This window comes from Copadichromis virginalis, linkage group LG9 (assembly GCF_057382275.1).
Source record: "Copadichromis virginalis isolate Kocher_CV1m ecotype Utaka linkage group LG9, C_Virginalis_male_GT1.1, whole genome shotgun sequence".
Taxonomy (NCBI): Eukaryota; Metazoa; Chordata; class Actinopteri; order Cichliformes; family Cichlidae; genus Copadichromis; species Copadichromis virginalis.
In genome coordinates, this window is record NC_140626.1 from 30,387,645 (window position 1) to 30,399,189 (window position 11,545).

Genomic DNA, 11,545 nt, shown 5'->3' on the forward strand with positions numbered 1-11,545 from the left:
CCCACCTGTTCAGAACTGTGTTGCAGTCAGTGGCATACAGCATGTTGTGAACACAAAGCAGCGGCCCCGCGGCCCTCCGCCTGGACCTCGGTGTCAAGACCCAACCAAGCTGAGAGAGAGAGACAGAGCGAGAGAAAACATGAGAAGGAGAGAGAATGGAGAGCAGCTAAGTGCAGGATAATTATACCCAGTGGGTAATGCGAGCACCGTTGTTACAGGGCCAGCGTGGTTGGTCCGGGAAAGAGAGAGAGAGACACAGAGGCAAGAGCGTCACCGGGGCGAGAGCTCGCAGGGCCAGTGGGCATGTTTGGTAAACCACACTCACAGACGTCCCACTGCACCGCTGAAGCACCGTTAGTGGAAGTGCTGCAGGAGATCATCTGGATACTGGCAAGCGTGCACTCACAGGAGGAGAAACACTGCTGCTGCTTCAGCCCTGCTTACTCTACACAATAATATGGAATACTTCAGCATCATAATAGAATATATAATATAATACTGAAGTGTAAAAAAATGACATTTATATTAATTCCTGAATTTAGTGTTATTGTATTTAAATGATTTTGAAGAAACACAATAATACATAAATACCTGATGGAAAGAGTATAATAATGTTTGATCTACTGATCTCCCTGCAATAGAATTCACTGTATTTGTCATTTACTGCTCAAAAGATTTGTGTGAAACGGCTCAACAATGTAAAAATGCTATAAATAATAACAGCTGGTTACTTTTAACCTGTGTTGAATAACCTCAAGTCCTGACATATTATTTAAAGTTTTACAAGACTGCAACTTTGCCTCTTCTTTTTTTTTCTTTTTCTTTTTTAAGTGACAATTTTGGAGAGTGTCCCAGAAAGGCTTTGTGCTCTGCGCTGACTGGAGTGTCAAATAAAAAAGCAGAATTCCCTTAATAGACCTGCGAGACAGAAACACAGGGAAACCTGATCGTGCACCGAGCTCTCGCATGCAAACTGCGGCCCGGCGTCGCAGATAATGATGCAGAAGGACACATATTTCCTCGTTATGTTGATGCTGGCTGGGCTCTCCAAATTCTTTATTGTCGTAGCTTTTGACACGTGTTTGTTTACTTGGTATGATGGAACTTTTTTTCCGTGCTATCTACAGAAATGACCTCCAAACTCCAACATGTGAAATCTACATTAAACTACTAATAAAGTTAAATTATTAAAAAATGTTTTGTTTTGTTTTTTTTTACTGACTCCGAAAATCCAAAATCATTATATTAATGAATATAATTGAATCTGTTTTGGTTGCTCTGTTTATGTTTTTCTGTCATATGCTTGACTTATTAGGTGATATTTTAATCTAAACATAAAATATATATATATAAAATCTGAAAATACAGCCTCTCCACCATTCGCCGAGCTGATCTTAATGTTTTTAATTTCACCCTGCAGAGTCATGAATAAGTAAACAACAGGATGCACATTCCTGTCAGAGAGGCCTTTGCTGGTTCTGACATGTTTTGTTGTCACAGATCCTCTCAGCTTTTTCCCATAAACCCGAGGCATCAGCGAAGGCCTTGTTTTTTTATCCCTCAGCTGTTGATCAATCATTTAATCTCTTTAATAGGCCCAACTCAAAACTAATGGTGCATGTAATGAGTGTTTAACTAAACAATGTGGACAGCGCTGGGACTTAAGTGGTGTCTTAATGTTTGTTTTCTCTTAACTGAGCATGACAGTCTAAGTGAATTTGGGGCTCACGAGCAAACTTATTTGCCCCCAAACAACACCTCTCCTCACTTCTGATGGAAATACTTTGCTCTTGCCACAAGTGCTGAGTTTATTAATACATTCATGCTCATATATTTGCATTTTATCAAGTGTGGAAAAAAGCATTTGCTTAGACAAGATAATTCAGGCACTGGTGTTTTTACCAGCCCTGGATTTTAATCATATGAAGGTCAGGAAAGTGGGAATGATATTTTTGGGGGGTTTTAAATTATTTTTCTACTTTCTGGTTTTTCTGCACATTTTCTTTGTGCATATCTTTTATTACAGGAGTTGTGAGCATTCCCCAAAGAATATATAAAGAATATATATCAGGATAATCTAAATAATATTTTATCAAAAAGAACTATGGCTCTCCAATTACTAGACAAACTTAGCACAAACAAATTCAATGAAGATAAGTTGATTTTTTTTTTTTTTTTTTATTACAAGCATTAATAGGAGAAACTTTTGGGTTGGTCTTGAACAATTCCTCTAGCTGCTGGGTATTCTTTCTCTTAGTTAGAACACAGTTACAAATATATGTTACTCAGTGTTTTCCACTCTCTAAGGTATATTTCTATAAATATGAATATGCTGTTAATAAATTTAACTGGGTTTAGCTAGCCTGCAGGCTTCCCAGGAGGCAGATCACAGAAGGTAAATTTGGGCAGTGTCTACCCAAAAAACGGAATACAGTTTAAGAATATTAAATCCAAATGTACAAACGAGCTAAATAGATTTTTCCACAACCTGGCAACCCGTTATTTTATTTATTATTATTTTATCACCGAGTAAAAGTATACAAGTACAGTCCTACTTAAAATCAATATTTTGACTGACTGAATTTTTATTTTATTTTGTAGTTGCTGCATAGATTTTGACATAATGAATATATAGCCTTTGTAACAGCCTGGCTTTTCTACTGATAAGGAACTGAGAGTCAAACAGCGATACTTACAGCCGCTTTGCTCCACCGCAGAGTAACACTGACATCTGCTGTCCACAACCAGGCACCACACACCACACAGCCTCATACACAAGCCAGAGCCACTCATTGCGAGCCTGCGGAGAAAACACGTCATTGTCCTCCAACTTAGGTTCGTGCATCCACCTACAAAATTTCAAAAAAAAATTGTAGTAGGAAGTCACAGTAACCCAACTATAACAAACCCTCAAGGAATGTAAATAAAATACACCTTTAAAGATCATGAACACCCCTCTCCGCTACTTTGGTTCAGTCCAGAGCATTCCCGGAAGTAGCGTTTGTATTTTGAGTCATGTGATATGTGTTAGGATTTTGCATCGTTGTTGGTTTAAGGTTTAATAGCTAGTAGTTTTGCTATATTAACTACGTCTTCTGCTGTGAATTAGCTTAGCATTTGGAGGAAAGCTAGCAGTTGGTTAAGCTAACTAGCTGCCCCAAAGGGGAGGGATAAAAGGTAAAGGGACTCTGACAGGAGAGCTCAAAATAATGGACAAGATCGCTAAAGGTGAGTTAAACTCTTATCAGCCTCTCTCCTTGCTTTTTAAAGCACTTATTTAAAACCACCGCTGAGCTAATAAAGCACAGACAGTTGTTAAATGTGTCTGTTTTGTGTGAAGTGTGTTTATTCCAATCTGTGCTCATCCTGCAGATGTGGGTGATATCCAGTCACGACTGCTGGACCACAGACCGGTCATCAATGCAGAGATCCGCTACTTTATGAGAGAGTTTGAGGTACACTGTGAAAGCATGACAGAGTTTGATGACTGCTCTGCATAGAGTCACTCAGCCACACACTCCTCTGTGCCAACCCCTTGAAAACCTAAAAATGTAGCCTGGCTTGTTCCAGTCCCAATTATACCTGATATCAGCGATAAACCTTCACACCATTGTGACAGAGAACCAACACGAAGTTGCAAGTAACCAAAAACAATCAAAAGAAATACAGAGACTGTTTTCACATACAGAGCCAATTAGTTTCTACTGTTTGAAGCAGAGGTGGGAATCACCAGACAGCCTATGATACGATATTATTCAGTTTTGAAACATTTTGTAATATGCTGAGTATTGCATTAACACATACTCTTATTGATTAGCTTAGCTGAGATTGTTAAGGATACAGACTCTGTTACTAGCACCTGCTGTAAATGTTGCCATAAGACAGTCAGTCTGCTATCAGCCTGTGACTGAATGGGATCAAGTTGGCAATTACTTGCAGTCTGCGTCCAATATTACAGCAAATAATTGTCATAAATGGTCAAAAGTCACATATCTGTCGCTGTCTATGCAGACAGGAATTCAAATTTAACTGTCACATCTGCACTCAGCGACCTTATTTAATTATTTATTTCTTTGTTTTAGTGGCAAAAAACCCAGCTGCTGTGTAGAGCGTGGGCTGACTTGTTGTGCTGTCGTTCAGGAAAAGCGGGGGTACAGGGAGAGCCGTCTGCTGGAGAACATCAATAAAAGTGTGCTGGAAACGAACGAGCAAATGCCACCAGCAAATTTCGAGGACATGAAACATCAGCTGTCTGACATCAATAAACGGTGTAAGTTACTCCACCCGCAGCCACACGTGAAACCTTTTTTGTTTGTTTTTTGCTGAAATCTTATTTCATAGTTCATGAATCATTCACATAATTTAGTCGTTTGCCTTAATGTGTTAAGTATTTTCATTTTTTCTTTACTTTTCTGCAGCAAATTTGTTTCTGTGTTACCTCTTCGTTTGTATCCATGGAGACAAGCTCTACAGCTTCAACGTGTGTGAATGAATGTTTGGAAATCCAAATAAGAAAATCTAGTCGAGGTGTAGCAGCAGAAGCTTGTTTGTATGATGTCTCCTCTGGCTGTTGCCATGACCACTCAGAGGAGGAAGTAACATTGTAACAAACATCATAACCAGTATTCAGTTGTTATCACCGTTGTACAGACAGATACTGTATCTGAGTTTATTCCATCCATGCTGTAGTTTACTGTGAACTTACTGTTGCTAAGATCTTGAGTCTCTAGGCATCCTTGAGAATTCAGTCTGACTCATGTGTGGAAATAATATTTTCGCACCTTTGTTTTGTTATGTCCAACAGTGGAGGCTGCTAATCACATGGTAGAGAGAGTCCAGCAGAGGGAGCTAGAGGCCCAACAGGTAAAGACACACACCAAGGCAACTTCTAAAAAAGTTGCTTTAAAGGCATTTAGGATAGTTTGAATTTCCCCTCCTTATACAGCACAGTGCATGATTCACTTTAACATTTAAATAAATTTTGTTGTGTTATTTTGATTTCCTCGTGTCATGCCAGGGCACCCGTCTAAAGGCAAACATGGAGCAGCTGAAAGAAGACTGGGCCGAGTTCCTGAAGGAGCAGCAGAGATTAAAGGAGGAGGTGGATGAAGAGCACGCACGGGCTGTAGGACAACTCAGCGCTAAATACAACGAAAAGAAGAAGGAGCTGGCCAAGTTTACCCTCTGATCTGCTGATGTTCACGTGAGGATGCGAGTGCACAATGTGCCCTCTCTTATTCAGTGAATACAGTCGGTCCTGCACGCCTGCGTTACACATGCTAAACAAAACTACTGACTTTGCTCTGTGTGCTTGATGAAATATGAAAGCGTGATTAACAACTTGTTGTTTTCACAGGCCCTCAAACTCAAGCACATGGAATATGTACAGCATTTAAAAAAAGAAAAGAAAAAGCCTGGAATATGTCATTTTTAAACAAGCAGTCATTTGATTGTTCGTTGGCTGTGAGATTTTCAACATTTTAGGGTTTTTAGTGGATGCCTGCCTGAAGAGTCCTGATGGTAAATTAACATCGTGTCGAAAGCAGCCTTGAGTTTGGCACCGCGGGGAGATGTTCCGAGCACTTAAAGCGAGGTCGTTAAACGCTCGAGAAGCCCTTGTGGGCAGGTGTGCATGAAGAAGAAACCGTCTCTCACCACCTCTGCTGTGTTTGGAACATGTGACCTCTCAATTTAGCTACAGGTCAACAAACTGTCACGATAAAAGTTTTTTGCTGAAACCGATATGCAGCAGCAGCTTATGTTGTTTTTTTCCTTTCTCCTGCCACCTCAAATTGAATATTCTTATATGAAAACAAAGAAATTGTTTCTCTGGCTTTAATCTCCCTGTAGCCCTGTATGGTCGTCATGCCTTGTGTGTAGTGTTCCTAACAAGTGTAAGTTTGAGCCTATGAGCACAATAGCATATAACTGTAGTGATATTAACTGGAAAAGAACTAAAATACTTGACCGTGACCAACATGCTCTGCTTTTAATGAAGTGTTTTGTTTTCTCGCACGGTGGCACACTTCGGGAAAGGTTAATGGATGGGTGGGTGCACTTGGCACATTCTTGGCTTGGCTGAGAACAGAGTTCATCTCAAAGAACGTAGACGGAGAAATATTTAACAGAACCTCCCCTCAAACGCCTGCACTCCCTTCAAACTGCACACACACCGGACGTCTGAATAGCCAAGTCTAATGATTCCACGAGGAAGCGCGCTTGGACAACAGTTCACTCATCGACTGCAGCAACGCAGCGTTTTTGTTGGAACTTTTAAGAACTGAGACCTTCCGCAGACTTGTGACATTCTGGCATTCGGCTGGCAGAGAGCCGTCCCCACTGCTCTTGTGCAAGGACCCTCTCTGTGCTTTCTGCCCGAGTCTGTGCAAGTCAGAGCAGGGCACTAAGCCGATGTTTGAGCAAAAGGCCGGCACTGCTCTGTTCAGTGCATGTCTGCATGCCGACGTATGCTTTCCCTCTGCCCCAGTACTGCAGATGTCCAACGCGGAGACAACCCATCATCAGCTGACAAGGAGTGACAGTACGGGAACGTGGCCGACCTCTGCCAGCGAGCTACCTTTTCACTGAGGTGTTTATGATCATGAGCTTACAGGCTCGGTATTTACACCTGCTGTAATGAGTTTTAAGCATTGTTGTATAATGTCAGGTTAAAAAATAAAGTTAATTCAACAAAACTGCATCGTCTCTTAAACTGACTTGAATGTAAAAAGAGGTTGCAGCCCTATAAAAGTCCCGTTGGCCTTGCAGTGACAGTCTTTGAACCCAGGCCTGTGGTAACACCAGACAGTTACCACTTTATGCTGGTGGAGCTCATCATGCTTTCACTCAGGATAAATGCAATGGTGAAAATTGAAGCCCTGCACCGCATGAGTCTGGTCATACCATATATGCGATGTGGGATTTGAACTTCATACTCCAGCTAATAATCATACCCCTGGATAAAAAGAGCAGTTCTGCCTGGATTTAAACCCAGATTGCAAAGATGCTCGTGTAGATTTAAGGTCAGACGTTTGACCATTCAATTGTCCATTGCAAGATTTGCTCTTTGCTCGTTCAAACCCACACACCCAGAACAAATCGGCCTGCTAACAAGGCTGAGACAGTGTGGGAAAGCTGAATTTACAGTAACTTTCTGCTGTCCCTTCCTGATTGTGCTAAAAGGCTGTTGCTGTCAATAAAAACATGCTCATTGCCAAAAGAAATGGACTTGAAGCAGTCTGGGAATTAGATCAGCAGCTGTTTGCGAATAAAGGATTGCAATAACACCGGGCTTTGACATTCATGGGAATTTTTGATTTTAAGTCAAAGTACAGCCAGAAACCTCAGCACCTGTCCAAGTAACTGCTTTGTCACTGCCATCGATCAGTGTCAATGAGTAGCTTATATTTCACGCTCAGGGCTAAGGCAAACAGAATTCTTCGATCTTTTTTTACACGGAGAAGATATGCGACAAACAACATTGGCCTATTAAGTATTCCAACCTCATAGGTTGCTGGGACGGAGAGATTGTCCACAGACGAGGGCATGTGTTCCAGTAAGACGATGCCAAGTGCAGAAACTGGCTGTGCACCAGCTCAAAATCTCCCGTTACCATCCTCCTCTGTCTGCCTCTGGATCGTTGCTGGCTTGTTTTCTGTCTCCAGTGTCTATCTGAAAGCAGTGCGTTCTTCCTGTTTTGCAGGCAGAGAAGTGCTCTCTGGACATGGTGGTGCTCCTGTCCGTGCCAACATAAATGGTAAAGGAAACAGCAGCACCCAGATGGAGCTCCTTTGAGCAAGGGACGGAGAAGAGAGTGTGCTGGTGAATGCAATCTGATACAGCATCTGAAAACGAGCTTTCCAACATCCGCTGGAACAGAATGGAATATTTCACAGGGATGACGTGCTCAGATAACACAGAGTGAGATTCACTAAGAAATGGGCTCAAATAAAAGAAAATGTCTCCAAGAATCAGTTTTCAGGATCTTGCTGTGTTTGTAAATCAGCCACTACAGAAAGCTCACAATGTCAGGGAAGGGCAAACTCTGTCATATCCAAGGAGTCTAGACTAATCTGATGTGGTGCTATTGCATGTAGGGAGCAAATCTTTAGTTGTTTTGCAAACTCACCATCAGTCTACACAGCAAAACTTTAAGTCGAAAGGAAATTCTTCCTTCATATCTTGAGTCTGAAGGTGCAGGCACAATTAAAACTTGCCTCCTCTAGTCCAGGGGTGTCGAACTCCAGGCCTCGAGGGCCGGTGTCCTGCAAGTTTTAGATCTCACCCTGGGTCAATACACCTGAATCAAATGATTAGTTCATTACCATGCCTTTGGAGAACTTCAAGACATGTTGAGGAGGTCATTTAGCCATTTAAATCAGCTGTGTTTAATCAAGGACACATCTAAAACCTGCAGGACACCGGCCCTCGAGGTCTGGAGTTGCCCACCCCTGCTCTAGCCACATACATAAAACACAATTAGGTGGAACGTACCATCTCTATTCAAGATGGCGGGCAACATGGTGGCTTCCACAAACCGATGCCTGCTCCTTTTATTAGGGGATTAAGATGAGAACGAATCGGTTAGTTGGAAGATGTAATTACGCACTAATCAGTGTAGAGTACAATATTCTTTTCTTTTAAATAACACTAAAGAGAAAAAAGAACACTCACTTCTAAAGGTGCAGATATATTTTTAAAAACAGCATGATTAGATAGATATGCAAGAGGTGTTTGAGCTTCTGCTAACAATGCATATGTGGATTTTCACTAAAGCTCTGCAAATTGATTTGTAACACATATAGACTTTTAATGAGTAAGAATCAGATTAGAAGCTTATTTGCACATTTTCTCATGTACTGCTCTTTCTGGAACAAAATGAATGTAATGTAAACTTCAGCGAATCTTAGCGCTTGGTACAAATAAGCAATTTCTTTCTTTCAGTTTTCATTTTATTTGAGCGATGAGGGAAAAACAAGTCTGACATGAGCACAATTTCAATATTTTGTGCTGGGACAATAGAAAGTGACGAGGGAAGTTGCCCTCGCTTTCATGACAGCTTATGAGAATTTTCAGACTCTGCGGGCTCACTTTCTTTCTTTTGTGCAACATGACGGGCCCCCGTTATTCAGTCACTAAGAGGTGCGAAATGAAAATGCCAATGAACAAAAGCGCTGCGCTTCCAAGTTAATATCCTAACATAACAACACTCCAGGGAGTCGGTGATGGGTCTTGGGTGAATGGTAATTTAGGTGATAATATGAATTCTTTGGCAGTAGCAGACGTTCACCCAGCGGATCGCTAAATAAGAGCGAGAGAGCTCTCGAAGCTGCTCTATGAAATTGATATTTCTCTGAGGGGACTTTGCAAAGCATGCTGGATAGTCTCAGGCCCTGGCAGCTCTAGAAAATGAGCACTGGGTGACATAAAAAAAAGCAATAATGGAAAGAAAGGGTTTGAAAATTAAATGCCTCACCTTTCAATAAAAATGCCAGTGCTCCTTATTAGCAAGCACTGACATGCTCTCCAGAGAAGGCAGAGACTGCAATATGCTGGCTTTCATTCTGTAAAGTGAGCAAAATCAGTTTTCTTTGCACATTCTTACAGTCGTGCCTGCTTTCTCTCTTTTTGAAAGAAACTTTCACCGTGGCCATTTTTTGAGAGTCTAATTAGCTGAACTGTACATGATGTTTTGCATCTGTTCAGTTTCATCAGACAGCCGTGCTAACGCAGCAGCCTCGCGTTCCTGCCAACTCCAAGAAACACAGATAAGGCTCCAGCAACAACAAACACCTTCCTCAGTCAATCACTTGCCAAACAATAGGCAGGGATGACGGGGAGAGGGCTGTCATCGACCAGCGGCTACCAGCAGCAAGAAAGGTTGTTGTCGTCTGGATTCTTGAACCTTTGAGGAATGTCTGGCTTCAATGCCAACAACATACCTCCTGAGTGGCTTTGACGTTTCCCTGTTTTCTGTACCAAGCAGGTATTTTCCTGATCTTATCTCTCTTGGACTACACAAACAGACGCACTCTTGAGCTTTCTAGACCTGGACTTGCATGGTGTATGTTAAATTTGGGTTAAGGGTTAACCTAATATTTTATCCAGCATGACACAAACCATGACTGAACCCATAAATTTAACATGAAAGCATTTAGAGAGGTAGTCAGAAAGCTGTTTTCCTATAGTTCCACACTGGCTTTGCTTTTCAAACATTTCCATCTTTTATATACAGTCTATGATTCCAAAGAAATACTATAGAAATAATAATGCAAAGTGTTGTAGTTCAGCATTCATTTCTGGTTCACCGCTTTCACATATGTGGTCAGATACTTTAATATTAATATCAAAACACTTTCTATACCCACTTTTAAAAATACAATGAAGATTTAGCGGGCCCTATCTGAAGTAATCCTGTTTCCGTCTGTTCACCTGTCTCCATTGCTGACCTATTGCCAGCTCATTCAAGTCTAGACTTACATCTTTCCTCCCGTAAATGTTCCTGTTTTGACGTTGTGAAATAAAGGTTATGATTTAAATCGAACCCACTGGTCATGAGAACACATTTTCTCCTTTTCTCCCAGTCCTTGATTGGTAATTTATAACTCATTGTCTGGGTATTGATTTAAGGAAATAAGTTATGGAACAGAAAGGGAAATATAAAAGAAGATTCAAGGCCCCGGTGCAGTGGGTGGAGTTCTCTGCAGTGATTGGCCTAACAGAAACACTAAAAATACACCAGTAAAACAAAAACAATGAAAATAATGTGTTGTTAGTCTGTATCGGTGCTCAGTGTAGTGCATTCCTGCCTTTGTGTGAACTTAAGCCATATCCCCAGGCTTGCCTGAGTTTTCATTTTCATCAATAATAGACGTACAGTAAAAAAAAATGATATAGCTGTAAAAGTTTAAATAGTACATGAAATCAGAAACCTTTCTCAGTGAAAAGACACAACATGTGGTCTCCAGATTGCAACCATAAGTTTTACGGATCAGCCAAACTGGATTGCCAGCATAGCGTCAAACCGCTGAGAAAAATGGACGAACTAAAGCTGTTAGATGCTTTTTCCACTGCCAGTATGTCCTTAAAGTGTTATGACAGACACCCCAACTTGAAAACTGAAATTATCTGTGAATGTCAGAGGACTACTCCTTTTTTCCAATATACACAAGGCTCTCAACCCCTTCAAAGCTCCCCGAGCTGAAAACATTTCACAACAGCAACGTTTCTCCCATTGTGAGTTTGGTGAAACTGGACTCAAGAAAGTGGAAATTCTCTCCTGTGTTGTTGTTTTTTTAAACCAGGGCTTTTGCTTTCACTAACCCACAATGAGATCCCCAAGGAGGATCTAATATTCCACCTACTTCAGCCCTCCGAAACCAATAAATCAATCAGCTTTGCTTTACAAACCCTGCATGTGTGTTGCCCATTCACGAAATAGAGATTCCCTGCTGTGGATCACAGTATTAAAACCATCCTGACTGACAGAACAATGAGTGAGGCAGGAGACAGAGGAACAAGGTGCATTATTTTTTGTGCGTCAGTG

General features: G+C 41.3%; 1 protein-coding gene across 3 annotated transcripts; it reads left to right on the forward strand.

Annotated features, from left to right (window-relative positions):
• The first annotated feature begins 2,959 nt into the window (after window positions 1-2,959).
• On the forward strand, window positions 2,960-7,970 carry bloc1s5 (biogenesis of lysosomal organelles complex-1, subunit 5, muted). Of its 3 annotated transcripts, none has more exons than XM_085468702.1 (6): window positions 2,960-3,228; window positions 3,373-3,455; window positions 4,141-4,270; window positions 4,805-4,863; window positions 5,018-5,203; window positions 7,703-7,970. In XM_085468702.1, exons 1-5 carry the CDS (start codon window positions 3,210-3,212, stop codon window positions 5,186-5,188), a joined length of 462 nt encoding a protein of 153 aa, XP_085324828.1. In that variant the 5' UTR covers window positions 2,960-3,209; the 3' UTR covers window positions 5,189-5,203; window positions 7,703-7,970. The 3 variants fall into 3 exon arrangements, with proteins under 3 accessions (XP_085324828.1, XP_085324827.1, XP_085324826.1); XM_085468701.1 differs by lacking the exon at window positions 7,703-7,970 and adding an exon at window positions 5,357-5,979; XM_085468700.1 differs by lacking the exon at window positions 7,703-7,970 and having other exon boundaries at window positions 2,962-3,228; window positions 5,018-5,979.
• Window positions 7,971-11,545: the final 3,575 nt, after the last annotated feature.

Bases quoted from the DNA above. Each gene is read 5' to 3' on its own strand.
- bloc1s5 (XM_085468702.1), top strand. The intron at 4,271-4,804 runs GTAAGTTACTCC...TATGTCCAACAG, and splicing joins GTCTGACATCAATAAACGGT to TGGAGGCTGCTAATCACATG. The intron at 4,864-5,017 runs GTAAAGACACAC...GTGTCATGCCAG, and splicing joins GGGAGCTAGAGGCCCAACAG to GGCACCCGTCTAAAGGCAAA.